Here is a 27,486-nt window from a genome sequence, read left to right as displayed (position 1 = left end):
GGAAATGGCACGCCGCGACAAGAATAAGTACGCACGCAACGCAACGCCAAGAGACGCGTGTGTGTTTCCTACTCCGCTCTGTTCCGTTCTCTTTCCCTCTCTATCTTTCTTTTCTTTTTACAAAGTCCAATTGGCGTCCCCTATCGAATTATCGAGTTTCTACAGCTAATTCCTCAATATTGACATCAGTGTTAGGTGATGTGACATCTACGTCACACTTATAATTAGAGAAAAAAATTAAATAATGTGGAACTCACATATTAGGAAAAAAATATCCCTACACTTATTGCCCCTCTCTCTCTCTTCCACTCTTCTCCTGCAGGATGCAGGCCAGTACGCACCAATAACGAGCTCCTCGTCCATCCAAATCGACGAGGAGGATCATGGTCTCAAGGTTGAGGTCAACTACGAGACGTGGTGGGCACGACGTTGGTGAAGAGGGAGCGGATGGGGACATGTAATGAGGAGGAGAAGAGTGTCTTGGGGGTGGTGGAGAGGAAGAAGCTTGGTGAGCTGGGTAGTGGGATTTGGAGGAGTTCAATGGAGGATACCTTGGGAATATCGGCAAGGCAGCCAATCGAGAATGGGATCTCTATGGATCCAACGACCATGGGCCCATGGCAAAGATGAAGAGGAGGCAGCAGCCCAAGCCAGCGGTTGTCATCTTCTTGCCTCATCGACAACCACCATTGTTGAGGTCCATCGAGGTAGGGGGGTGTCGACGAATGCTTGCCACCGTCACGGTAGTTGGATGTCACGCCCAGAAATTTAGCCCAAATTTCCAGACTATTTTGTGTATTAAATCCCTGTCCAGGACCAGCCAGGGTACACAAAACGACAAGTAATAAACAGTTCCAAACGTAAATAAAGCGCAAAATACTTACAGAAGAGGCACTTAGTCCTCACACCGAAACAAAAGCAGCAGCAGCGGAAAAAAGGCGATCCTAGCGGGGCTTCAGCTCCACTCCACAGGCAAAACTCAACTGGGGTCTGAGCCTTGGTCTTCTAACTTCGTCTTCAGCTCAGAAGCACCACACTTCTGAAAAGGGGGAATAATAGCAAGGCTGAGTACAACCACCGTACTCAGCAAGCCACACCAACGATGCAGACGTGCAAGGGGATACAAGGATGGTTTGTGGCTATTTGCATAAAGGCGGTTGTAAAACATTTTATTTAGCAAGACAGTAAAACTGTTGAGTAATTAAAGTAACATTAAATCTCCACTGATCAACGCTACACCACGTTGAACAGGCCCAACCAACCCACCTGAACTACAGTGTATTGGGTCGATTTATTAAGATGGGACTAATCACGGTGAATCTGGTCGACCGCCCATAACCGCGGGCACGGCTATTCGAATAGTTTTACTCTGATCAGAGGTGTACAACTGTACCCACAAGACACAGCCCCAAGACACGTTTCCGTACGCCGACATGCCACCACGACATACCGGAAAGAGGCCGTGACAGGACCCTTCGCATAACCCCCTCTAGCCAAGCACACCACACCTCAGGTTTCACCCCCGTCCCCAGCGGGCAACGGGCAGTCCCCTCTCGTGCTTAGGTGAATCCGGAAGCCGCATAGGCCGTCGCAGGGCCCATCCAAACTCCATCACGCCCACCCTTGCCTGGATGCGTCGACTAGAGGAAAGCTACACTACAAGCCCAGCCGTTGCCCACGCTGGCTTGTGGTAAGTACGATAAGTTCTTCCAGGGCATCCCGCGAACCGGTCCTTAACTGCCAAGGGTGCGACCAACAAAACCATGCACCCACATCCCACCATTCAGTCGCATTTTAGTTAGATAATTACGACCATGAAGCATGGCCAGATGTCTCGAGCACGCAGCTCACTCTGATACTAAAAAGGTCTAATACTGTAATTATCCCATCAACTGAGCTAGTGGTAATTAAGCATGGCTAAGCATATAGTTCTAGCTAGGTCACATAAGTAACATGAGCTAGTCGATTCATTACCTAAGGTTGACAAAGAACAGATATCAAGTAAACATGGCACAAGCGAGCAGATAGGTAATACCCGGATCCCATGTAATTAGCAAAACATGCATATTTATTTGCAAACAGTAAAACATTTGTAAATTGGGATCAACATGCTCAAGGGGAATGTGTGACTTGCCTTGCTTCTTCACTTTGATCTTCCGAACTCTTTTCCTCGCGACCGCGGACTTCCGAAACGATGGATTCTACACGCTGGCACGTAAAACGAGGAAAAACTCTAATAAAAACCAAGAAAACAGTACATAAAAACTAAACAAACATGTAGAGCTCAATTTTAGATGAATTTTGCAAGTTGAATGGCTCAATTCGGAGTTCGAATGAATTAGATATGAATTTTAGAAGTTTTGAGCCATTTAAATGGATTTCTATAATTATTAATGATTTATTGAGCAATTATCAATTATTTTCTCAAAGGAAAAGGCATTCGCTGACGTCAGCAAGGGGCGCCGGCGCCGACAGGCGGGCCCCACACGTCAGCGAGACGAGGTGGCGGTCCACCGTGGACCGGGACCACAAGGACGGTCCACCGCCGGTCCACGGGTTGGACGGCCCAGATCGGCCAGGGCCGATCGGACGGCTGGGGACGGCCGAGCGGCGCGGCCTGGCCAGCGCACACACAAGGCTGGCGGCGGCGGCGGCAGGGACCAAAGCGACGGCGGCACACGGGCTGGGCGGCCACAGGCGGCGGCGGCACGGCGCGCGCAAGCACGGGAGGCGGCCGGCCAAGGGGAGAAAGAGGGAAGAGGGGAGGAGTGCTCACCGAGGGCGGCGACGAGGGGCGGGGAAAGGCGGGGGAGCTCGGCGTCGGCGCTCCTTGGGACGAAGGCGGAACGGTGGCCCGGCGGCGATCCGCGAACGGGAACCGGCGGACGGCGGCCGGAAGGACCTGGGGAGGATGGGGGAGAGGTTAGGAGGGGGAGAGAGGGCTCCCAGCGGCATGAATCGCTGGTCGGAGGTGAGAACGGGCGGCGGATGCGCACCGGCGCAAGGGGAACCGTGTTCCGGCGGGATCCCGGCCGTGAAAAGCGGCGGCCGAGGTGCTCCTCGGCGCTGCGAAGCGAGCGGCGGCGACAGCGCGACTTGGGGTGGCTAGGAGCAGCGCCAAGCGGCGGCTGGAGTCGGCGGCGGCGGTGGAAGAAGGTGGTGCGCGTGGCGACGGTGCTTCGGAGGCGGGGAGGGAAAGTGGAGCGGACGCCGGGGTGCAGCACGACGCGACGAAGCCGCTGGTGGCGGTCGCGCGGAACGACGGTGGTGGGAGCGGCTGTGGCGACCGGCTGGAGGGTCGTCGGCGAGCGGCGGCGGGAGGTGCGACGGTGGCGGGGTGGTTTTCGTGCACGGGAGGGCTCGGGAGAGAGGGGAAAAGGGAGAGGGAGGTGCGGGGAATGTTTTTATAGGGGAGGGGAGGCCGGATCGAGCCCGGGAGAGGCGGAGTCGGGGCGGCAACCGCCGGGGAAGTGGGGCGCCGACGTGGGGTGATGGCGGCTCGGCCGGCGCCGGTTTTTGTGGGACGAGCGGGGAAAATGGTGGAGGACATGGAGGGGATTGTGTCCACGTGGTTGGATGCGAGCTCGGGTGCGGGAGGGCGCCGGATTTTGCGGCGACGTGGGCGGCAATGGCGGTTGGGGTTGGCCGGCGAGAGGTAGAAGGTGGAGCTAACAGGTGGGGTCTACGGTCCCACCTGTCGGCCGGATGGAGAGAGAGGAGGGAAACCAGGGGACGTAAAGCAGACTTTCGCAAGGCGCGGGCCGGCCGAGAGAGGGAGGAGGCGCGCGGCCCACGGGAGAGGGGGGGAAGGTTTGGGCCAAGCCCAAAAGGGAGGGGAGGGGATTTTATTTGTTTTCTTTTTATTTTAATTGATGCAATGATCTTTGTGCTATTAAAACTATTTCTCGAGCTCCGAAAATTCACGGAAAATTCCGGAGAGTACATTAGGGCACAAAGAATATTACAGAATATTCCCCGCCAATGATTTTTAAAGGAAAATTTTAATTTCCTCTATAATTTCACTTGATTAAATTGATTTAACTTTTAATATAATTTCTTGAAATGCATTATTAATTGATTTTTAATCCCGAACGAAAATCGGGGCGTTACAATGGACAATGTCGATGACATGGAGGCTACTCCTATGGCCTCAACGTTAGCTGCAGGGGCGGAGCAAGGAGTAAGGCAGCTAGGGCTAGAGCCCTACTCCTGGCCCTAAATACCCATCGAAATAACATTCTAAAATTTGAAAAATTAGAAGAAGAAAAGATAAGCCTGTGAAAATTACATCAATTGAACCGTAAGCTGGAGAAATTTTTGGCTCCACCACTAGCTAGCTAGATGAGAGGATGAGGGAGAGAGAGGATTGTGACATCCTAGCCCAATTAGAATAAGGCATGTGTGGCACATACAAGCTATGTGCATGTTTAGTAAGAAAGGAACCAAATTATAAGGGTTTATCCCTCCGACCATATCACTTTTGGATTAACCCTTTTACACGAAATGATAATGAAAGTGTAAGTGAAGTGGTATGTATAAGTGGACATGCCCGTCGGATAGACTAGCTACGCAGTTCTTGTGGGAGGGCTGTTACGAGGATAATGATAGTGATGAAAGGATGACACGTTAGGCCTCATGTTTTTCTTTTCTTCCCTTATGATTGACATATGTGTACCATTATTTTTATTTATTTATTCTTAATTGTTATGTCATGTAAGTGCCACCGTATTAGATGGGATTAAGTCAATATACCACGTTAGCTAAAATCGTTGTCAAAACCACATTGGGACTATATTAGTAGTGGTTTTTAAGGATGAAGAATGTGTCTTACTCGGTTTTATGGTTGAAGGACACAAGGGAACTTGACACTTAAGGGATTTAAAGTGAACCTTTTTTTCCCGTACAGATGATGATGGAGTGATTTGGAGAACAAGAGCAGGCCCGGATCCAGAATTTGGACTAACAAGAGCAGGGCTACCAGAACCAAAATGATATGGGCCAGGTCCACATTTCATCGTCAAGTTTTGTGCAAGTTGGCATCAAGTATTAGCCCGTATAATAAGGCCCAGCTAACATAAGGCCATTCACAGCGCAAGCACCGGCTGCCCGGATCCTAATAAAAAAGTTGGTCCAAAGACACTCATCCCCACAGTACAAGTATCTATATTTGTGTGGCTCAATTGGATGGAGACACTGGTGAAGGAAACCTAGCCCACAGTGCACGTGACCCTACCACGAGGACACGAGGACACATCACCTACCCACGTGGACTCGTTTCCCATTCCATCGCTCTCGCCCCTCCTCCCCGCCGCTTCTTCTCCGCCCCGCTCCTCCTCCTCCACGCGTGGCGACTTTCTTCCTCCTCCTCCTCGGCCGCCGCCGCTGCCATCTCTGGCGCCGATGGAGCTGGTTCCAATGGCAGCGGCGGCGGAGGAGACGCGGTGTCGGGCAGAGCCCACTCTCTCCTCAGCGTGCTCGTCCTCGGCGTACACCACCTCCTCTCCCTCGTTCTTGGCGGCGGCACGCCGGTGCGCGTGCGGCCGTCGGTTCTTGGCAGTGGGAGGCGTCCCCAGCTGCCGTGGCGGCGTCGGCCACCACCACCGGCCTTTTCATCTATATGCACTGCTTCTGTTTGTAGAAATGCTTGTGTGCTTGCAGTATTGTCTTGTGGGTTGTTTCTTGGGTTTTTTGTAATTGTATGTATGGCCATTGTTGTTGTGGGAGGAGGAAGAAAGGGTGAGAGCTCTCATGATATATTGCTTGGCTTTTCCAAGTCCATGGCCTGTTTCAGTAGTAGCTAGGGATAAAGATCAAGAAAAGGCCTTCTTCTTGTTAGCTCCTTTTGCATTGCATCCCTTTTTTTTTTTGCCTGCACTCTTTGTTTCATGTCTTTGTGGTTTCTTTGGTCTGAGGAGCAAGTTCATTCCCTTTTTTTTACTTGAAAAAAGTCTATTCCTTTTGAATTCTCTCATTTCCATCTTGTTCTTGCAATCTTACTAACCCCAAACTGAGGAAGAAGCTAGTACAATGCGTGCAAGGCAAAAATCCGGCGCAGGAGCGGAGGAATCGGTGGCGGGAGAAGGAAATCGGTGCGGCAGGAGAAGATTTTGGAGGGCGAATCAGAGATTTTACCAGAGGAATGGGTGCGAGGTCACGGGTGGGCAAAGCCACGCTGCCCACAGCGCGCGTTCATGCCGATTTCGTCGCCACGCGCTCGCCCGTCTCTGCGAGGTTTTGCGCTCCTCAGTTTGGGGACGAGAACCCTAGGTTGGTCACGGGCGCGCCCTCCATGTCGACACGAATCCATCATGGCACAAGTAGGAACCGGTCTAACTGTGTGCACTGTGAAAGGCCTAATCTCTAGCTACCTCAGCCTCTGAATTTTTTATTTGTATATTTATTTTTTAAAAAATTATAAAAACATTTTTTGTTCTAAAGATACATAAATATATTCCTAACGCCCTAGGATGGTGATTTATAAAAATCAACCTTCCAGAAGGCAGCAATGGCAAGGGCTGTAAGTGTAGATTTTATATTTGCATTTAGACTCTTCCAATCAATTTTAATTGCTACAGAAACTAGAAACTAGTGATGCTTATTTAACACTCCAGACAACTTTAAATGAAAAAGTAATAGACCTACAAAGTTGTAGATTTCATTCAGACCAATAACTTTTATATAAAGCTTTTTTCGTCGGAGGTCATTTGAAATGTCTATACGAGATTTTGTCAAAATAGATTTTTATTTTGAAATGAATATTTGGACTCCTAAATGATATTAAATAGAAAAAAATATGTTCACTACTAGTATACTACAAGAGCATCCAAAGGTTTGGAACAGTCACAGCAAAACAGCCACAGCTCCTCCAAACATCACGGCAATCTAACTACCAACTACTAACATGTAGCATCACCTTCTCAGATTCTCTAGATCCTCCTGTCAACTTTCTTCCACGACACCTTTCATTGCAATCTTTCTGTGCTGTGCGTTTGGAGAGGACAGAGAGAAAATGTCTCGTTTCTCAAACTCTTAAATGTATTTTTTTTATTTCTATATAAAAGTTACTTTAAAAACATATTAATTTATTTATAAAATTTAAAATTATTAATACTCAATTAATATGGGTAAATGGTTTACCTAGTCTGACGTATCTTCGTAATCATTCCCTTTTTCTCTCTTCTTTAATACTCCCTAACGCCCTAAGGCCCTATTTAGATCACACACTGAAATTTTTTACCTTGTCACATCGAACGTTTGAACACGTGCATAAAGTATTAAATATAAGCTAAAAAAATAATTAATTGCACAGATTGCGACTAATTTGCGAGACGGATCTTTTAAACCGAATTGCTCCATGATTTAATAATGTGGTGCTACAGTAAACATTTGCTAATGATAGAATAATTAGGCTTAATAAATTCGTCTCGCGGTTTACTGACGGATTCTGTAATTAGTTTTTGTATTAGTGCTCGAACACCCCATTTGACACCTTATATAATACCCGATATGACACGCCAAAACTTTACACTCCTAGATCTAAACACCCCTAAGAGCTTACATAAGTTGGTGTGATTTAAATTTAAATAGTATACAAAACGATGATTCAAATGTAAAAGTAAGATGATGTGGTTTTATAATAGAACAAAAGAAGAAAGATAATTTAGGCCATACAAATCATAGATTAATCAATCTAAGGACTAAAAATAATTGATGTCGTATGGGTTAATAAGAGAAAATTGGAATAGCATTAACTAAGTGAGGATGAACTTTATTGTTATATAGGATTTTGTAAAAATAATAAAGGGATATATATTAAAATATTATGTGAATTATGTGGGATTACTTAACATGCTTGCATTTTAAATCTCTAGACTTTAATAAATTAAAAAATTATAGATAATATAGCATGCTTGCATGATGCTTAAATGTAATAATTGTTAGTGGATGATGATGCGAAATTTTTGCATATTAAGTTTTAGGATTCAGTTGGCTATAACTTTATAGTTTATAGTAAGAGCTGATTTGGTTGAGAATTGTTTGCGACATGTAAAACGAGAAAGTTCTTTAATAAGATTAAGCATTAAATTTTATAAACTTAAAAAGTATATTTATTTAACTTGTAAGAAAAAACTTTTACGCAAAAAGGCATTTTGGGTAAATGGATATTCTGTTAATGTGCGTTTTTGAGGAAAAAAATTATTATCTATATCTTGCCCCCCTCTTCGTTATTCCTTGATCTATTCTCATTTTACCATGAGAAGAGATTAATTATTCTGTCCTTTTTTTATAACGTTGGTTAGTTCAATTTTAAACTAGCCAACGTCATATATTAAGGAAATAAAGTAATATTAATTATTTTAAGCTTTAAAACTAAATTAATATATTTTTTTAGAAAACTTTTATATAATACTTTTTAAGAAAAATATAACATTTACTTGTTCAAAACGCGTGCAATCAGAAAACTAGAGACTGTTTACTCTAGCTTCATCATAGAGTATAGATAGAAAATCATCGGGGGAATTCTTTATATGCCACTTGAAATTGACTGACCAGTTTCTTTATATGCCACTTAAAATTGGCTTCTCCCATTAAGTTTTTCAACCCCCACTCCCATCACTATACCGTTTGTTGACCGCTAGTCAAATGTTAGTTTTTCCGTAAATGACCAATATGTCCTCTCAACTAAAAAATGTGTAAACTTCAAAAATTTATAACTAATTTATTTTAAATCCTTTTTTATGAATAAAATTTTGTCAGAATCAGTGAAAAATGCTCTTTATATTAAAAAAATTGTTGGAAAGCTGCATGTTTCATGTTTTTATTGAAAATATAAAAATTGATTTTTTTTACCACCACCGTCACAAATGAATTTTCAATAAAAACATGTAACATGTCGTCCATGCCACAGTGAACTAATCATAGCTTCAGATTAATTGTTATTCATATATATACATTGACACTCGTTATTCTTGATAGTACTAGTATTAGATTGTCATCGATATTTTTTATATGGCTAATGTATAATGTATTCTATTTTTTCATTCTCATATATTTGTTATCGCACATCTTATGGGAGGTGCATGAAGGTTCTAGAATACCCATTGATACTGTTAGCTTTTTTTTACTAATTTTTTTTCTCTTATAATGTTGATGTTTATTTAAAGACGTGGGTCGTGGTGATGACATCTTGTATTCCTTTTCACTAATGTAGATACACATTTATCCAAAATTCTTTCATACCAGTATAAAACACATGATCAACAAGTGGTTGTCATTGCCTCATTGGAAATCCCTGGTATAAGACGGTAGGCGTGTTGGCAGTTTGCCACTACTGCCCTTGCTTGACTCGTTTGGTTGGTTGCCTAATGGAGTAACTAACAAAAAGAACAAAAAAATTCATGCTAAAACTTGAGCGTTGACCGCTTTGACTCCTCTTCTTTCTCCATCTTCGGTGCGTTCACATGCCAAGGGGGTGTAACGTGGCATTCAATTCGGTTAATAAAACCACGACCATTTCCAATTTGTCGTTCCCCATTCCTCAATTCAAACAAATCTCAACCAAAAATTAAAAATCATGGCCATCACACGCCGCCACCCTCCTCTCCTCCTCCTCTTCCTCGCCGTTGCCGCCGCCGCCACCATCGCCGGCGCGTCACAGTCCACCAGGCCCAGGCCGGCGGTGAGCCCGGCCGCGGCGGCGGACTTCGTGCGGCGGTCGTGCCGCGCGACGCGGTACCCGCAGGTGTGCGAGCGGAGCCTCATGCCGCAGGCCCCCGCGGTGGGGCGCAGCCCGCGTCTCCTGGCGCAGGCCGCGCTCACCGTCGGCGCCGACCGCGCGCGCTCCTGCTCGGGCTACCTCGGGGGCGGCGGCTCCTCCAGCTCGTCCAAGCGCTCCGGCGGCGGCGGCAGGGGCGGCGCGGTGGGGGACTGCGCGGACACGCTGCGGGACGCGGAGGAGCGGCTGCGGCAGTCGGCGGCGGAGATGAGCCGGATGGGGCGGTCGGGGAGCCCGCGGTTCGCGTGGCGGCTGAGCAACGTGCAGACCTGGGCCAGCGCCGCGCTCACCGACGCCTCCACCTGCCTCGACTCCCTCGCCACCTACGCCGCCCCCGGCATCGACGTCGACGCCCTCAGGAAGCGCGTCGGCGCCGTCTCCCAGGCCACCAGCAACGCCCTCGCCCTCGTCAACAACCTCGATCCGCACCACCACTTGTAATTACTCTAAATCACTCCCCTACGTGCACCTCTACAATCACTTGTATGTAGTAATAATCTCATCGCTCCTATCCTACACGTATTATGGATGCTTAATTATAGTAGTAACTGCCTTGCTTCTTCCAAATTTCTTCTCCTCTTCTGCTTGGGGATGTGTGTGTAACTGTATCTTCTTGTCTTTTCTCTTCTTTGCTTTCTTGTTTTCTTTTCTGGAAGTTGCTAGCGTTAATCTCTTCTTTCAGAAGAGGTTGTAGTACTGCCTTTCAGTTTGGATATCTTAACTGTACGGAACCAGAGCAGCTTTAATTAAAAGAGTAATATATACAATAAGTTAATAATGACCCTAACATTCTTTCTTCTTAGGATCAAACAGGAAACAAAAGATTTGTTGTCTTGTGTTCGTTTAGGGGTATTAATTGATACTTAGTTGATGGATGATGATATTTTTTGAACTAGAGTGTGCGTTCTTCATGTGTAAACAGATGCGATAGCTGATCGATCCAGAAATGAAAAGGAAAAAAAAAGAAACCAACATATTATGGTTGCATTATTGCATATGTTTTGCATTTGCATGTAGTGGTCTGATGACTAGCTAGGTCCTGGCTTCACTTAATTATTGTACCTTCTTTTGATTAGCTCTATCTTCGCTCTCTTCTTCTTCGGCATCGTCGTTGTGTTGGCCTCTTGAGGGATAAGTACATGGAGAAAATGTCGGTTTCCTAGACAGTACGTTTTGTTTGGTGCCTGACTGACTGATCGACGAGTCTCGTCGTACGCTGCCACCGGCAGCCAAATTTTAACAGCATACTTGTATATATATATTTGGGTTACGGTTACGTACCCATTCCACACGTACTGATAGTATGGTGTCGGTGATGGAGATGGAGGATCTTTAGTTTTGAGTGCTTTCATATGCAGCCTGCAGGACCAGGACCAGGAGGAGCCAATGCAAGCAGCTATGATTATTGATTAGTGTCCTGGATTTTTTTTCAAAAGAAAAAGGCTAATTCTAATATAGTATACTCCCACCGTTTCAGAATAAATTCACTTTTAGCTCATCCCGTTTGTTTCAAAATAAGTTTTCTATAAAAGAGAAATAGTTGTTTGGGGATTTAGAAAGAGAGGGTATTCTAGTCTATTTTACTTTGTATTGGTATATGTGAAATGAAATGAACTTATTTTGAGATCGGAGGGTGTATGTAGCAGGGAATATGTGGGACACCAACGTCAGTTGTTGGTACTTGTCTTTAAGTAATTGTCCCTGAATTATTTGTCCCTCCATTATAGTAGTAACTATATTTTTTTTCCAAGAAAATATCTAGTACTATTATATATTTTCATCTGTGGGATCTTATTAGTACTTTTACATAGCATATTAGTGAGTTCAGATTTCAACTGCACATATTGCAAAGTTGCAACCTCTTTGAGAATGCGGACTACAGTACAGTACAAGTGTTGTGCATTGCCTAATTGCAATGCCAGCGGTGGACCTTCATTCCTTAAATTTCGTACCACCTATACTACTGTACTACTTCTAGTACTATGTACTGTTTCACACTAGTGGAGTACAGTATATGACTAGTATAGTGTGTTCACTTGATTGTATCCATAATTTATTAGACATAACAGTACGTTACGTAGGCTATATATATACTTTGTGGTTTTGTTGGTGCATTTGTGGTTATGGCAGTAAACCTATGAAATTTTTTTGATGGGGTAGGTAATTTGATGATGGTAATAACATCGATCAATAGTCAGCAGCAAAGTGAAGAAACGAAAATAGTAGTAGCACGCACTGACTGAATGGAGTGCTGATAAAACAAATACTCCTACTACATCATGTTCTGGTACAGGTCAGGTGGAGAGCTAGCTAAAACTTGCTTTTTAAGCCCGTGGTTATCCTCTAATCTGTGCGCAACTCGCTTGTTTTCATGTAATAACCATGCGTGGCATCCATTATGCATGCTACTTTACCTAACCAATTACAATAACTTACCAATTCACCTGAGACAGCACTACCAAGTTTGTTCAAATTGAATCTAATCAAGCAATCAAATCGGAGATAACAATGTGTAGCTTGGGTGCATTTTGTACACGAGAATATAAGCTTCCAGATTGAGTTCTTGATTGAATTTTGAGGTAAAACTAGTGCCATAACAAACTTGCAGAGATAAGATGAGAGGCATTTCAGGTTCATACTGTGCCAACCAACAACCAGAGAAGGCTGAGATCTGATTCAATTTATAAGGCCAGAGAAGCGTCACCTTCTGTTGCATGTCTCTGTCTTTGCCATGCAGTGCAGACATGGCTACATGCTGCTGCACATACAGTGTCCTTATCACTGGACCAGCATGGACCCCTGATCGATCCAACAAAGCATGATCCAAGCCATCAATCGCCACCATTTTTATGCAAACAGGAAATGAGCAGGATGGATGGATGAATGAAGAATGAAACTTCACGATAACTGAAACCATCTGCAAGACACTGAAAAGTCTTTGTACCTGAAGATACAACATACTACGACAGTATAGTATATGTAGAAAAGGCCGCTTTGTTCAGAACAAGAGGGAAATCAAATCCCCCAAATACAGTAGTACATGAGTTTCACAGCAATTGTACAGAAATGGCTATCAGAGTTTTGTATGCTAGATTGGCTACAAACATATATAGTCACGCAAATATTATTTGCAGATAGTTCACGTGGAAATCTAAATTAGGGAAAGAAGTAAAATTTCTTGCAAAATTACCGTGGCCACATCATGTAAGAAACAAGGACTGTACGATTTCCCTTGCAGACAACATAAGCCGTTCGATGTTTCAGTACTTGGTTTAACCTCCTCGTAATAAATCTTTTAGTTTCTATGATTGAGCCATGCCATGAACAAGCCCCGCAAATTATCTGACGAACGCAGATCCAAGAATTTGAGGAAATCTCTCGCTACCTGCTTCCAACACTGCCCATTCTTTATCTGCTCCTGCATTTGAAGCCCCCTGATCTTGTTCATCCTGCCTTGCCGCCGCGTGGTTCTGCGAGCTTGTGGAGGTGTCGCCATGCTTGTCTTCTCCACACTTAGGTGTGCACTGCCATGTTTGGATTTCCAGTACATCTGGTATGTCGTTGCCTCAGCATTGTGGTAAAGGTAGTTGATTGCCTTGGGCAGCAACATCTCGTCCAGTTGGTGAGGATGAACATCTACATGCCCCTTCTGCTGCTTCTCTCCATCGATTGCTTCTAATGCATAGCTCTCGGCTGCGTTAGTAGGTTCCAGGTCTTCAACAGAGTCATGTGGCATGAAGAGAAACCAAAGCTTCAAAAGAGGGAATTTCTCCAGTGAAGATGTGCCGTATCTGATGATTGATGATCCTTGCAAGTTGTTGTATTCAGACAGTGAGATGTGACACTGCAAAAATACTTGAATGACTGGTTCTGGAAATATGCTTGACAGACTACTACTTTTTTGTGTAGCTGCTGCTGCTGCAAGCAGGAATGTATCCTTTGGAGCAGCACAATGGATCTGGCCGGAACCATTGAGTCAAGGTGGTCTGAACATTGTCCCAGTGTTCCATGCTTCCATATTCATGGTATGGTGGCAACCATGAGAAATCTTGCGTAGGGAGCTGAGTGAGTTCCCTGACAACAATCTCGGCTGTGGACTTGAAGTGAGGTGTGACTGACTGTAAGCATTTGACTGTAATTCCCATGACGTCTGTACTTTCTGAAAGACGCAGTATGAATCCTAACCGAAAACTGTTCTTGGGCACCTTGCAATCTTCATAGACAAAGAACAGCATGGCCTCTAGTCCACGCTCCTCAAAACTCATAGGGCGTATACTGAAGAAATGGTATTGACTTCCATCATGCAATGTTTGATATCTTAGAGATTTGCCTGCGAAAAGATGTGCAATAAGAGGGTCAAAGAACAAATATTGCCGTGGTCTCCCGCCTAGCTGCACAAACCTCAGAAAACTGTCAGCACTATCTGCAATCCTCTCAAATCTTCGAACAATAGCGCTGCTTGAGTAGTCATCATTATTGTGGCCGATGAATGAGACGATGAAAGATTTGGTTGCATGAGCAACACGTCTAGGAAATGAGGATTGCTTGACCTGCACTTCGATCTCTTTCTCTTCTAGAGCGCGCTGCTTGCATTTGCGCAACGTATCATCACATTCTTCAGACGCACGCTTCAGTTTCTTCTGCCAACGTAGCAACGGCGTATCGGTGATCTGCCACTTGTTGGAAGTCTTAATCGCAGCCTCCAGCTTAATTTGCGCCATCTCCAGCCTCTCTATGTTATCTCCTTCGTTTGAATTATCCTCATACTTGCTGATAACACCAGAAAAGATTCCTCTGATAGCCTCCCCAACAATGGCAGATCTGACCGTCTCATCCATTTTGAGCTACCAATCTGTAAAACGGTGTCCTGCTACTAGAAGAGAAAGAACGGTAGCATTAGAATACTATTGGAGAACTACGAATAGATGAAAAGATATTGAAGTATGATGTTATAGCAATAGCATAAAAGATCACTCATACCAACCTTGCGGATTGATCTAGCAGAGAGCAAAGCTGGGTACTCTAGAAGTACTAGCTAGCAGTTGTGTCGTTGTAACCAATGTGTGGGATGGTTTCCAGAGGCTGGCCTTACATGGCTGTTGCCTCAACAACTATGTTGTTTGTTGTCCCTACTGTAACCTTGCTCTCCATTTCTTAATAAACTTTGGCTGGCATTCCATCGAGGCCCATTGGAACAAAAAAAAAAGAGAGCGGATATCTGAATTTGCTTGCAAAAATGCTGTACTAGAACATGCAGTACAAGGGAGCCGAGTAAACCTATAAATAGACAAAGATAAGTTTTAAGGAGGAGAAGCATTAACAAATTGAAAAAAGGGATCAAACCTCATAAGTTGCATATGGTAAACAGAACTTATAAAATAAGACCAAAGATAACGTTATATAGTGAATGATTTGTTTTACAAACAGCCATTGGCGGATTACACAAGAGCTTTTGTAGCTACCGATTATTTTCTGTTCATTTTGTATGAACAGAAAATTAGTGGATGTCCTGCACTCCACATTAGGTGGTAAGGACCTAGAAAAGGAACCATGTCTAGAGTTTTACATGTTGTTTTGAGAAAAATATGCTTCGTGGACTTGACTACGAAGACTTTCTTTTGATGTCACCTGGAACTGAAGACTGAAAAAACAAATTTAAAACCATGTTAAGGACAAAAGAACAAGTAGTCTTCACAATTTTCTCCTGTGTTGAAATCAAAATTGGTATTGGAATTGAAAGCTCTTTCTCTCCAGTAGAAGGAGAGATCATCAAAGTGGGGACTTAACTCTTAAGACTCAAGGTACCGTTTGGAAATTCACAGTACTGCATGGAACTGAAGAGTGCAGGCCCTGTTTGGAATTCCAAAACAGTTTTGCAGGAATTATATGTGATTGTTTTATTCCTCTAAAAGTGTAGTGCTGGATCCTGGATGGGCTACGGAGCAAAAACGGAGAAGGTATTCAAAAGGAAAATTTAGGAGTAAGTTTTTGCAGTTACCAGCCTAGCTACCAGTGAAATTTTTTTAGCAAAACTACCAGTAAATTTTGCAGGCTATGAAGTAAACAATCTATCTATTAACTTATTAAAGTAATAGAAAAAAGAGCCTCCACGTTTGCTCTCACGGCATAGAAATTCCCACATTAATCAGAGAAAAAGAAAAAGTAGAGTCCATATAGAAATATTATTTAAAAATTCGGAATTAGAAAATAAGTAATATTGGAAGAGGAGACTAGAGTCCATATAGGAATACAATTTATAGCTAATTAAAATTCAGAAAAAAAAAGAAAATCAAAAGAAGAGATTAGAGAGCAAATAGAAGTAGAACTTAGAAATAACTAAGGAATATTGAAAAAGAAGTATAGAATCCATATATGAATACAATTTAGAAATAATTGAAATTCGAAATTAAAAATAAGGAATATTAAAAGATAAGTTTAGAGTCTATATAGAAATGCATATACAATTTAGATATAACTGAAATTCGAAATTAAAAAAAATAGAATTTAGAGTCCATATAGAAAAACAACTTAGAAAAAACTAAAATTCGAAATTTATAATAAGGAATATTGAAAGATAAGTCTAGAGTCCATATAGAAATACAACTTAGAAGAAGTAAAAATTCAAAATTGGAAAAATAAGAAATAGTACAAAACAAGTCTAAAGTCCACATATGAATACAATTTGAAAATAACTAGAATCGGAATAAAATAAATAAATATTGAAAGATAAGTTTAGATTCCATATGATAAAAATACAATTTGTAACTAAGAGAAATTCAGAATAAAAAAAAGAAATACAAATTAAAAATAACTAAAACAAGGAATATTGAAAGAAGGGTTTAGAGTCAATAGTGGAATAAAATTTGTAAACAACATGAATTCGGAATTGAAAAATAATAAATATTAGAAGATGAGTTTAGAGTCTGTAGGAATACAATTTAGAATTAACTAAAATTAGAGTTTTAAAATAATTAATAAATATCACGTATGTAGAATACAATATAAATATTACTCATCAGTTAGTTTGGTCAAGTTAGTATCAAATTTAAAATTATGTTAAACAATTTATAAGTAAAAGAAGAAGGAATATTCAGGAGGTGTTCCTAGTAGTGCTAGCTGGCAGTTCTCGTTGTAACCAAGGTGTGGGCTGGTACTAGAGACTGGCCTTCGGCTGTTGCCTCAACAACTATGTTTTTGTCCCTACTGTAACACTGTAATCTTGCTGTCCATTTTCTCAATAAAATTTGGTCGGCATTCCATTGCTGGCCCATTGAAAAGTAAAAGGAGAGAGCAAGCTGTGAAGCAGACATCTGAAGTTGCTTGCAAAAAAGCTGTAACTAGAATATGCTTAAGGAGGAGAGGAATAATCAATTTTTTTTAAAGAAAAACTGATCTCAATACTTTCAGGTCTAGTAATGACGAGGGATGTTAGGTCCCGATCCTCCGATAGGTATTGATAAACAGTCGATTTGGGCAGAGTCGCGATATAACTCGATCCGGCTTCTAAATGAACACGCTGCTGAGCCCCGCAATCGCAGCGCCACGTCTCTGGTTATCAACCGTGCCGAAACCCGGTTGACCTCGCCGAGAAAACTAATCCCTGCATGCGAATTGAAGAACATAAGCAAGAATAAGATAGATTGCAACCAACTTGCATATAAATGATTAAGCACTCGAATTTGGGGTTCCACAAACCGATCTAGTGGCGAAACTGGTCTTGACAGAATAATCTAAGCAAAACCCAACTCTAAACGATGACGGCTATTGAGTTAATATGATTAGGGACGTCCTAGGGTTACCCTAGGGCGCATCCCCATTGGGCTAAGCCCACGACACAATTACAAAGCCCAAAACTCAAATCTGATTCGGACTGGATGAGGTACGTGGCTTGTTTTGCAGATTCCCGGCAGCTCGGTAGGAATTTTGACGTGGGGCGAAAACCATCTGAAAGTAGACTCCATAAGCTTTCCAACATGTACTCATGGGCCCCAAAATTCCTTCTAGATCAGCGGCTAGGTCCGTTTGAAGTTGATGCTGTCACGAGGCCTGAATCCGAATCCAAAACGTATACAACTTGATCTCTTGTCTTCTATGGGCCAAAAGTGACGTGGTTAGGTAGAAATAGACTTGGAGAAGGTCTTAGTTTGGTCCCCAGTCAACTTCTTTAATCATCCATTTATTAGTTACACTCGGTCTCTTTTCCTTTACCCAAGCAAGTACCTCTACAAATGAAAACACACAAAACTCATTGTGTAGCAACGTTTGTTCAAATATATAACAAGTAAATCTAATGTAGAACATATGCACATTTATTTGATTAATACATAAGGTAGTCATGGTTATATCCGAGCTAGTTATATTCTCATCAAGTAAGTACTATTTACAATCAACATGAAGAAACATGATCTTGAATCAAATCAGACCTCATAAAAGGTTCATAGGTACACTGAATACATGAAAATATAATGATATGTACCCTGCAGCTTTTAAGAACAATATAATTCGTTTTACAGACAACTATTGACAACGGATTATATTACATACGAAGTTTTTTGTAGCTACCAGCTATTTTCATTTGTATGCACCGCAAAAACAACAGACCATATCATACTAAGATGCAAAATTGCTGGAATGCTGTGTGGTACAAATTTTGGAGTTCTTGACAAAGCCAACAAAGCAAAGAACCTTCGCTATTTCTAGAGGATGTGACACAAAACAACAGGATTGACGACCAATGTTGGCCTATCTGTTTTGTGGTGTAATCCACTAGAAAACCATTTCGTACGTGAAACAAATTTATTTCTTTCCAATTTAAACTCTATATTTCAAATTTGATCTCCTTCCAAATTTAACTCGCTTTTCATATGCACGTAATCTCCCATCGTATCCCGCATGAAATCTCTATCAACCACGTGCATTGTTTTTTTAGTTTGAGCATCCCGCGTGATATTCCAATCGTTCAGACGCCATCTTCTTCCAAGTTGACTCCTGATTCACTGGCAACGCTATCCTGAGGTATCAACACATACCTACACATAAATCAAACAAGAAACCATATCCGAGCACAAGTTCTTTCCCAACATGACTCAACATTAACACACAACAGTATTATACACGTATAGAAATCATCTAGAAATCATACTCATGAGATAATCATAAGTATCCAAATAAACAATCCGAAATCAACACCTATCAGAAATCAGCTGGTTACACCGTCGGGCTAGCCGGTCTGATCGACCTACTCCACCCGGTCTGACCGGTCCCACACAATTAGCTAGCACCACATCGCCAATAATCATCAAATATAAAAATCAATTATCTCACAAGTTAATTATTTATCACAAAATAATAATCAAAACACACTTTGATGTCATATCACTAGTAAAAAATGATTTTCCTAGACAAGCACCTCAACAGGTTGAAGACGGACCATAAGTATCGGCGTCTGCAAAAATTGACTCACATTTTCGCATACGACTTGTTAAGAGGAGCGTATGCAAAAATCTATTTTTGCAAGCAGGCCTCTTAAGGGACTATTTGTAAAAATAAGCTTATTTTTTCGCATGAAGTCCTCTTAAGGAGCCACATGCAAAAATACCCCCTCTTTTTTTTCTCTCCTTCTCTCTCTTTTTCCCTCCTCACCACTTCAAAAAAAAATTTCACCCTCTCTCCTCTCTCTCTCCCCTCTCCTCTCCTCTCCTCCTCCGAATGGGAGTGGGCGGCACCGCTGACGAGGAGGCCAACCGTTGGATGCTACGGCGGGCGGCAATGGAGAACGGCGAGGACGGTGGATCTGGCGCTGCCGCCCATCGGGAGGGCCGGATCCATCGCCCTTGGGTGCGGCTGCGGCCTCTGCGATAGCATGCGGCGGATCCGACGACGCCGTCCTCGGGTACGTCTGCGAACGGCGGGCGGATCCAGCAGGCAGCAGCTGCTCCTACCCCCAACCGTATTGGAAGATTTGATTTTGATCATTTGGGAAAATCTCTTTTGTAGTACTAATGCATATACATGTAATTAATTAAGGGTACGGTGTGGTATGACTTCGAAGCAACCGGCCAATCTCTAGCTTAACTAGAAGTAGATTAGCATATTACCGATATGATTAGCCGTGCAGCTTGGTAAGTCGTGTTCGTCGTCGTGCAAAAACTGGCACTACAGCTGGATCAAACTGGTACACACGCGTCTTAACTGAATATCGAATAAAATTAGATCTTATACGAAGATCGAGAGAGTATTAAACTAGCTAGCTATAGCTAAGGTGTCGGCGATGCATGAGATCGATCATGTTGTCTTGTGAGAAGATGCATACTAATTAAGCTAGTACTTGACAGCAAGCTAATTAAGCTAGCCATGAGACGCCGCCATGCAGGTGTGCTCCTGATCCTGCAGCTGCAGATCGCCGTCGCCGGAGGTGGGGTACTACGGCGCGACGTGCCCGGACGCCGACGCCATCGTGCGGCAGGTGATGGAACGCCGCTTCTACAACGACAATACCATCGCCCCCGCCATCATCCGCATGCTCTTCCACGACTGCTTCGTCACCGTACGTACGTGCCATCGATCTGGAGTAGCTAGCTAGGGTTCGTTCATCATATGTTTCATGGCTGCAGGGTTGCGACGCTTCTCTGCTCATCGTCCCCACGCCGACGCGCCCGTCGCCGGAGCGGGTGGCCATCCCCAACCAGACCTTGCGCGCCTTGAACATCGTCAACGCCGTCAAGTCCGCCCTCGAGGCCGCCTGCCCGGGCGTCGTCTCCTGCGCCGACGCGCTCGCCCTCATGGCGCGGGACTCCTTCGCCCTCCTCGGCGGCACCGCCTACGACGTCGCGCTCGGCCGCCGCGACGCCCTCCACTCCAACTCCTGGGAGGACGACCTCCCGGCGCCCTTCTCCTCCCTCGACGACACGCTCCGCCACTTCGCCGCCAAGGGCTTCACCGCCGACGAGACCGTCCTCCTCTTCGGCGCCCACACCGTCGGCGCCGCGCACTGCTCCTCCTTCCGCTACCGCCTCGCCAGGCCGGACGACGGCACCATGGACGAGAGCCTCCGCTGCGACATGGTCGGCGTCTGCGGCCTCGCCGACCAGCCGGCGGCGGCCGACTACGCCATGACCTTCCTCGACCCCGTCACGCCCTTCGCCGTCGACAACGCCTACTACGCGCAGCTCATGAGCAACAGGAGCCTCCTGCAGGTGGACCAGGAGGCCGCCACGCACGCCGCCACGGCGGGCTACGTCGCCTACTACGCGGCCAACCCCGACGCCTTCCTGCAGAGGTTCTCGGAGGTGATGGCCAAGCTCGGGACGGTCGGCGTGCTCGAGGGCGACGCCGGCGAGGTCAGGACAGTCTGCACCAAGTACAACACTAGCTAGTGCTAATATTTTAATTTCTTTAAATATTTCTTTTTTTTTTGACGCGCGCGATCGACAAGTCCGCACAAATGGTCACTACATTAATTAATTGAGAAGTAAAAGAGGAAGATGCACGCTAATCTCCCGTTTCTTTCCTGTCAACTAAATAATTATGAAATTTTTTTAATAAGATTTGGAAGACAGATTAGTATGTAGTAATATATCACTTCACAAATATTTAAATTCAAATTCGACTTCTACAAGTTGTAACAAAAATAACAAATTAAATTTTAACTAGTATAAATATATTCATAGTTATTTTTATTATAATTTATAGAAGTTGAATTTGAACTTATATATTTGTTAGATAATATATTACATATTAATCTATCTTGTCAATTTTTTAGAATTTTTCTTAACAATTTAATTCATATGTAAGAAACGGTTGAAGTCCGCCAGAGTGTTTAAAACAGTACTTCCGTAAGAGACTCAGTTAACTCTTTTGGTTAATTCGTGGTGTGTGTACCACTAATTGTGGACCAGCTGATTAGATTAAACACAAACTAGTTAGGTCAATGATGTAGTTTGTCAAATGTTAATTTCTTGGACTGAGGGTTCAATGGTTTATGCATGATTCTTTCTGTCTCCATGTATGCATGTGTTGCGCTAAAGATGTAATTAATCCTTCCTTATCACACCCCGCCTACCACCGTACGGACATCGTGTGCGGCTCAAAAGAACAGCGAACCATCTCATGTGAAACCGTGATGTCGATACCCATTTCAGGTTACAAATTAAATGCGGGTACCCGCAGTAACAAAATAAATCATTACAATTCTAATATAAAATATACCTTTATGTTTCATATTCGAGTAATCTCTGAAATAGAACCTTCAATCAAAAGCAGTAGCCGTGGAACATTACATAGCTATATAACACCAATCCAAAAGCAATGACTTGGGTCTAGGGACGAAACCTTAATCTTTGCCCTCTTCAACCTGAACTAAAAAAAGAATAAAAACAACAATCAATAAGGGAATAAGTACTTTCGTATTTAGTAGGCTACTGGAAAATATGTAACATACAAGCTGTAAAAGAAGGCTAGGTTTATTTGGCGAATCGTTTATTTCTTAAAACATTTTCTTAAAGCTCTTAGTGTGTATTCTTATATAACATTTAGAAGGAGACTTTACCATCTTAATCTGCCCGCGAGTTTACTTTGCAACAACCAGTGGTGAATCCACTGTTGGGGCTGGTTGGGGCTCCAGTCCCAGCTCTGGCTGACAGGGATTGATCCCAGATATCTATGTCTATGTGTAGTGACTAGTGAGTTCATAGTGCCAACAAAATTAATTACAGCAAAACAACCAACCGATGATGACTATATTTGGCTGGAGATGTTCAGGGTGAAAGAAACGATGTGGATTACTTTTACTTTCGTGTTTTAGTAGCTGTCAGTGTGTAGCCCATGCCTATATATATCTTTCAATCTTTTTCACTCTTCAGTTCCCTTCATTCTTTAATCCACCGTTTTTCTATCCGTGTAGGATTTTCAAATATTGTTGATATAGATTAAAGATATATGATTATTATTTTATATTATGACGATAAATAAAGCCCCACCTATATTTTCATCTAGATTCGTCACTGGCAACAACTCAAGCAGGAAAGACAAGTTTGCCACTCTTGGTGTGTGTGTGTGTGTGGCATTAGATGTGGACCACCTGATTAGATTAAACAGAAATTAGTCAGGTCAATGATGTGGTTTGTCCAATGTTAGTTTCTTGGAGTGAGGGTTGAATGGTTTATGATTCTTCCTGTCTCCATGTATGCATGAGTGCAGTGACGAAGGCAGAACTAAATTTTGGGTGCTAATGGAATGACATAGACTAAATATATGCCAATTTGACTAAATATAAAACCAATCTAAAATTCATACATAAATATATGGTGTGTCTTTATGAAATTAATAGTGATCTTGTATTTATTATCCTTTTCTTTCCTCTAACAATTTTTTTATCTATAGAATTGAAGAGTATGTAGGGGTCCCCTTGTTAAAAAAATCCTGGCAAGGGGGCGCCGGAAAAAAAAACCTCTGTGTCCTTTTTTTTCAAGCTCTCCCTCCCATGGAAAAAAAAAGATTATATTAGAGAGCAGCAAAGGCAAGCGGTCGTTAACGAGAGCCAACTGCCATGTAACGAAAAATGCCCTCTAGCTAGGCCCTCCATAGGGCTTGGGGACATCTAACTCCTTACCACTTTTAAGATGTGTCAATTAATTATTTGCCACTCGTTATCTATGACATATGGGTCCTTATGTGTCTATAACATGTGGGTCCAGTGGTAAATATTTTAGCACCACTCGTGAGAATGACAAATTGTTAATTATTCCGGGCTTGGGACGTTGTAAAAAACATAAAATTATTTTGTACATATTTTAGTAAAAAAATCATATTTTTTTTGGAAGAAGTACGAATTACCCCCTCCCCCGAACTATCGCGGTCGTCTGAATTACCCCCCTGAACCATAAAACCGGACATTCTTCACCCCTAACTATGTAATCCGGACGAATTACCCCCCTCGACCCAATCCACGGGGGTTTTGGTCTACGTGGTGTACACGCGGAGAGAATAGAGAGAGAGAGAAAGAAGTGTATGACATGCGGGTCCCATAATTTTTTAATTAAAAAAAACGCTGATTGGACTGCCACGTGTATGCCACATAGACCAAAACCACCGTGGATTGGGTCGAGGGGGGTAATTCGTCTGGTTTACATAGTTGGGGGTGAAGAATGTCCGGTTTTGTGGTTCAGGGGGGTAATTCAGACGACCGTGATAGTTCGGGGGGGGGGGGGGCGGGGGGTAATTCGTACTTTTTCCTATTTTTTTTGGCTGAACTACTCGGAAGATTGGGCCAGTAAATGGGCCTATAAATCGGGACGTTGAATGGGCCGGCCTAGCTAAGAAGCAAAACTGGGTATAGTATAGTTAGGCATAGCACAAGAGCAGGGGAGAGAGTCAATCGAGCGGATAACGAACAGAACACACACCCACTGTGCTCATGGCTTCCTCTTCCTCCTCCCTTGGCCTTGGCGCCATCTTCCAAAGCGGCTGCCCCCTCCTCCCGCCTCGCCCCGCCGTCCGCCGCGCGCCCACCAGGCGCCGCGCCGTCGCCACCAAGATCTCCTGCATCGGATGGGTATGTAGGCTCTCATCTCGTCGATTTCATTCCCGACTCATCAGTCCACTCATATGTGCTGTGCTGTGCAGGACCCCGAGGGCGTCCTCGGCCCGCCGCAGGGCGGCCACATCGTGCGCCTCGAGTTCCGCCGCCGCCTCGAGAGGGACTCCGACGCCCGCGAGGCCTTCGAGCGCCAGGTCCGCGAGGAGCACGAGCGACGCCGCCAGGAGCGCGAGGTTAATTTCCCATCCGTCTCTTTCTTGCATTCCGTCGAACACGTCGCGGGCCTGACAGTTTCTGTTTCTGACAGGCGCGGGTCATCCCTGACACGGACGCCGGCCTCGTCGAGTTCTTCCTCGACACGGAGGCGCGCGAGATCGAGGTAGAGATCGGCAGGCTCCGCCCCAGGCTCAACCAGCCCTTCTTCGACTACATCCAGCGCGAGATCGCCCAGATCAAGTTCTCAATCACCCGAACAGCGGTAGCTATTCATTGCATCCAAAAATCAATCAACCAACTGATCCTTGCTTCAGCAGCTTATAATAATATAATCCTTGCTTCATTCATGCAGGAAATGGAGGACCGATTGATCGAGTTGGAAGCGATGCAAAAGGTTCTGCTTGAGGGAGTGGGTCAGTCACTTATTCATCTTCTCTCCAATTAATTATTTAACTATATGTGATATGTGTGTTGTTAAACCTACTCGATTACCGTGTATACAAACAAGCTCTAATACACCCCCTTTCATGCAGAGGCCTATGACAAGTTGCAAAATGACCTTGTCAGCGCGAAAGAACGCCTCACAAAGATCCTGCAATCAAGCGACAAAAAATCGACAGTAAGATCTAAGCAAAAGATCATGGGAATTCTCTCTTTTCTTAGCGCAGCTCCTCTTATTCAAATGTGCATTTCTAATTGTGGATTGATGCTACCCAGCTTCTTGAAATGGTTGAACGGAATGAGCTCAACATGTCCATACTAACACTCCTCGATGAAAATATAGCAAGCGCCAAGACCAACAATCAGGTGAACTCTTTAATTTGGTCCTATTAAGAGTACTGAATAAATTACCAAAGTAGCTACACTTCAGAACTTTGATCTTGTGTTTTTGTTTTTCCCCTATTTCATATGACATCTACATTGCAGGAAGAAGCTGTGGCTTTCATGGAGAATGTTCGCTCATCCATCCTGAAATATATTACAGTATGAAATTGGTAGGCATGTGGACTTAGCCCTGTCACATGGTTATCAAAATTAGGTCATGAACCTGTAATTTGCAAGGACATGTCACATATTCAAGGGTCTGATTATGTTTCTCTCTTGTATTTAGTTATTGTGTTCCATATATGCTCATGTCAGTGTCAATAGTTTTTTGGTAAAGAGAAATTGTACAATCATATACTTGTACCACCAACATATACTTGAACCAGTTTCCTGGTTGGACAGCTAGTTTTACCTGTTGCACATCCATTTGGTTTCTTGAATGTGTCCATTCTTCTTTTTTCATAACGACCATGATGATCTCAATCTTGAGAAAATATATCGAATTCTTTACAGTGGAAAAAAGATGTTAGTGCTCTCCTTTTCTAAAATATGGTACCAGTAAGAATGCAACTGTTGTGGCATCACAGAAAGAAAAGCTAGAATGTAAGAGTCAGTCAAACGTTGGTATATGGTAGTTGTGTAATTTGCATACCATTCAGAACCAGTTGACCATCATTGAGGAAATATATTGAATGTAGCAGTGGAAAAAATATGTCAAATTCTTTTCTTTACTTCTCAAATATTCAACCATGAACACAACTGTTATGGCATCACAGAACCTAGAACAGAAAATGTATACCATTCATTTATTGCATTGCAGGTATGCTTGAATATATAGTGCTAAAGTATGACGGTCCTTGAATGGTGGACGGCATTGGCCACTAGCAAGGGACTGTCAAAAAAAGTTTGCACCCTCATCCTACTAACGGCATGGGACATTTGGAAGGAGAGAAACCAAAGTGTGTTCCAACACAAGGAACTTTCGGTGATTGTCCTAGTGGCGAAAATCAAGGAGGCCAAAACTTGCGCCCTAGCAGGAGCAAAATAAGAACTCATCCCTTAGCTTTAATTTTTCTTGTACAGTTCTTTTCACACTTGGACTATAACTTTTACTCGTAATATATTCAATGAAACTGGCACACTCTTAAGTACCGGTTCGTTCAAAAAAAAGAATATATAGTGCTAAGTAGTGATGATTTTTTCTTTCACTGCTGGTCAACTTGCAATTTATATCTAAGCACTCAATATACAATTTGTGATGATGCTTTACGCAATGGGTATGCAGGTTGTGATCTGATATAGTCTCAGAATTTTTAGAGATGAAGCAAATCTATTTTCTAGCTCCTTCTCGAGGACTGCCATTTTATCATCTTTTTTTTTTGAGAAAATGTGTGCTATACTGCAACAGCAGAGGAGATTGTAAGCAATTTATTTACCAGGGTACTGCCGGGTTATTGGTCAAGAGCATGCAGGGAAAGCTTCAATATCGAGTAGGCTAAGCCAAATTTGCTGCAGCTGCTGCTCAATCGGTTGCTGTGTCTCTCTTTGACATGAGAGGAGGGATGAGGAATGGAGCCATGGAGGATGTGTGGTCTGATTATCCCCTTATGTGGTCGTTATGAGATTGTTAACGAAATGAACTTTGGGATACACTTTCAGAAGAAGAAAATGTGTTGATGACAGGCTTGTGCAGCAATGGTGTTTAGATGCGTCAGATTGCTGATGGTATCAGTTGTTCGAAGAAAATGATTCTGTTATCAGTCAAGGTACTGGGATTTAGTTTCCCTGTCCTTTTGTATGGAAATATGGAATGTATGCTGTTCCTACTGTAGCCTTGGGGACCTCCGGATGTTTCATAGTGTTCTTGCGTGAGAAATAAGAAACTGTTGTTTATCAACGGATAAATTTATTGAATGGGAAACAGAATTGCGCTGATTCCTGCCTATTTCAGTGATGAAACCAAACTGTTCCTTTCCTATTCTTCAATGGGCCTTGTCTATTTGAGTAAAATGGAGAAAATGAAGGTTGGGCATTGTTTGATAGTCAAGTTTTGTCCTTTAAACCCAGACGACCAGGAGAAGGAATTGCCAATAGGGTAGTCTTGAATTTTTTTTCTTTTGTTGGTTGTTGTATC

General features: G+C 43.4%; 4 protein-coding genes across 4 annotated transcripts; 3 read left to right on the top strand and 1 right to left on the bottom strand.

Annotated features, from left to right (window-relative positions):
* Window positions 1-9,533: 9,533 nt before the first annotated feature.
* On the top strand, window positions 9,534-10,562 carry LOC4334911 (21 kDa protein). The gene has a single exon (XM_015778850.3). It carries the CDS (start codon window positions 9,575-9,577, stop codon window positions 10,214-10,216), a length of 642 nt encoding a protein of 213 aa, XP_015634336.1. The 5' UTR covers window positions 9,534-9,574; the 3' UTR covers window positions 10,217-10,562.
* Window positions 10,563-10,628: 66 nt separating this feature from the next.
* Window positions 10,629-14,620, bottom strand: LOC107275684 (uncharacterized). Its single transcript, XM_026024523.2, has one exon. It carries the CDS (start codon window positions 14,611-14,613, stop codon window positions 13,669-13,671), a length of 945 nt encoding a protein of 314 aa, XP_025880308.1. The 5' UTR covers window positions 14,614-14,620; the 3' UTR covers window positions 10,629-13,668.
* A 4,822-nt stretch (window positions 14,621-19,442) lies between these two features.
* On the top strand, window positions 19,443-21,743 carry LOC107278779 (peroxidase 44). The gene is made up of 2 exons (XM_015779712.3): window positions 19,443-20,321; window positions 20,389-21,743. Exons 1-2 carry the CDS (start codon window positions 20,244-20,246, stop codon window positions 21,148-21,150), a joined length of 840 nt encoding a protein of 279 aa, XP_015635198.1. The 5' UTR covers window positions 19,443-20,243; the 3' UTR covers window positions 21,151-21,743.
* A 2,397-nt stretch (window positions 21,744-24,140) lies between these two features.
* On the top strand, window positions 24,141-25,790 carry LOC4334910 (uncharacterized). Its single transcript, NM_001419066.1, has 7 exons — window positions 24,141-24,326; window positions 24,398-24,544; window positions 24,619-24,789; window positions 24,880-24,940; window positions 25,061-25,146; window positions 25,245-25,334; window positions 25,455-25,790. The coding sequence occupies exons 1-7, from the start codon at window positions 24,189-24,191 to the stop codon at window positions 25,515-25,517; spliced, it is 756 nt and encodes a 251-aa protein (NP_001405995.1). The 5' UTR covers window positions 24,141-24,188; the 3' UTR covers window positions 25,518-25,790.
* The last annotated feature ends 1,696 nt before the right edge of the window (window positions 25,791-27,486 follow it).

The sequence above is a fragment of the Oryza sativa genome, chromosome 4 (assembly GCF_034140825.1).
Source record: "Oryza sativa Japonica Group chromosome 4, ASM3414082v1".
Lineage (NCBI taxonomy): Eukaryota > Viridiplantae > Streptophyta > Magnoliopsida > Poales > Poaceae > Oryza > Oryza sativa.
This window is presented reverse-complemented; position numbering and strand designations above follow the sequence as displayed.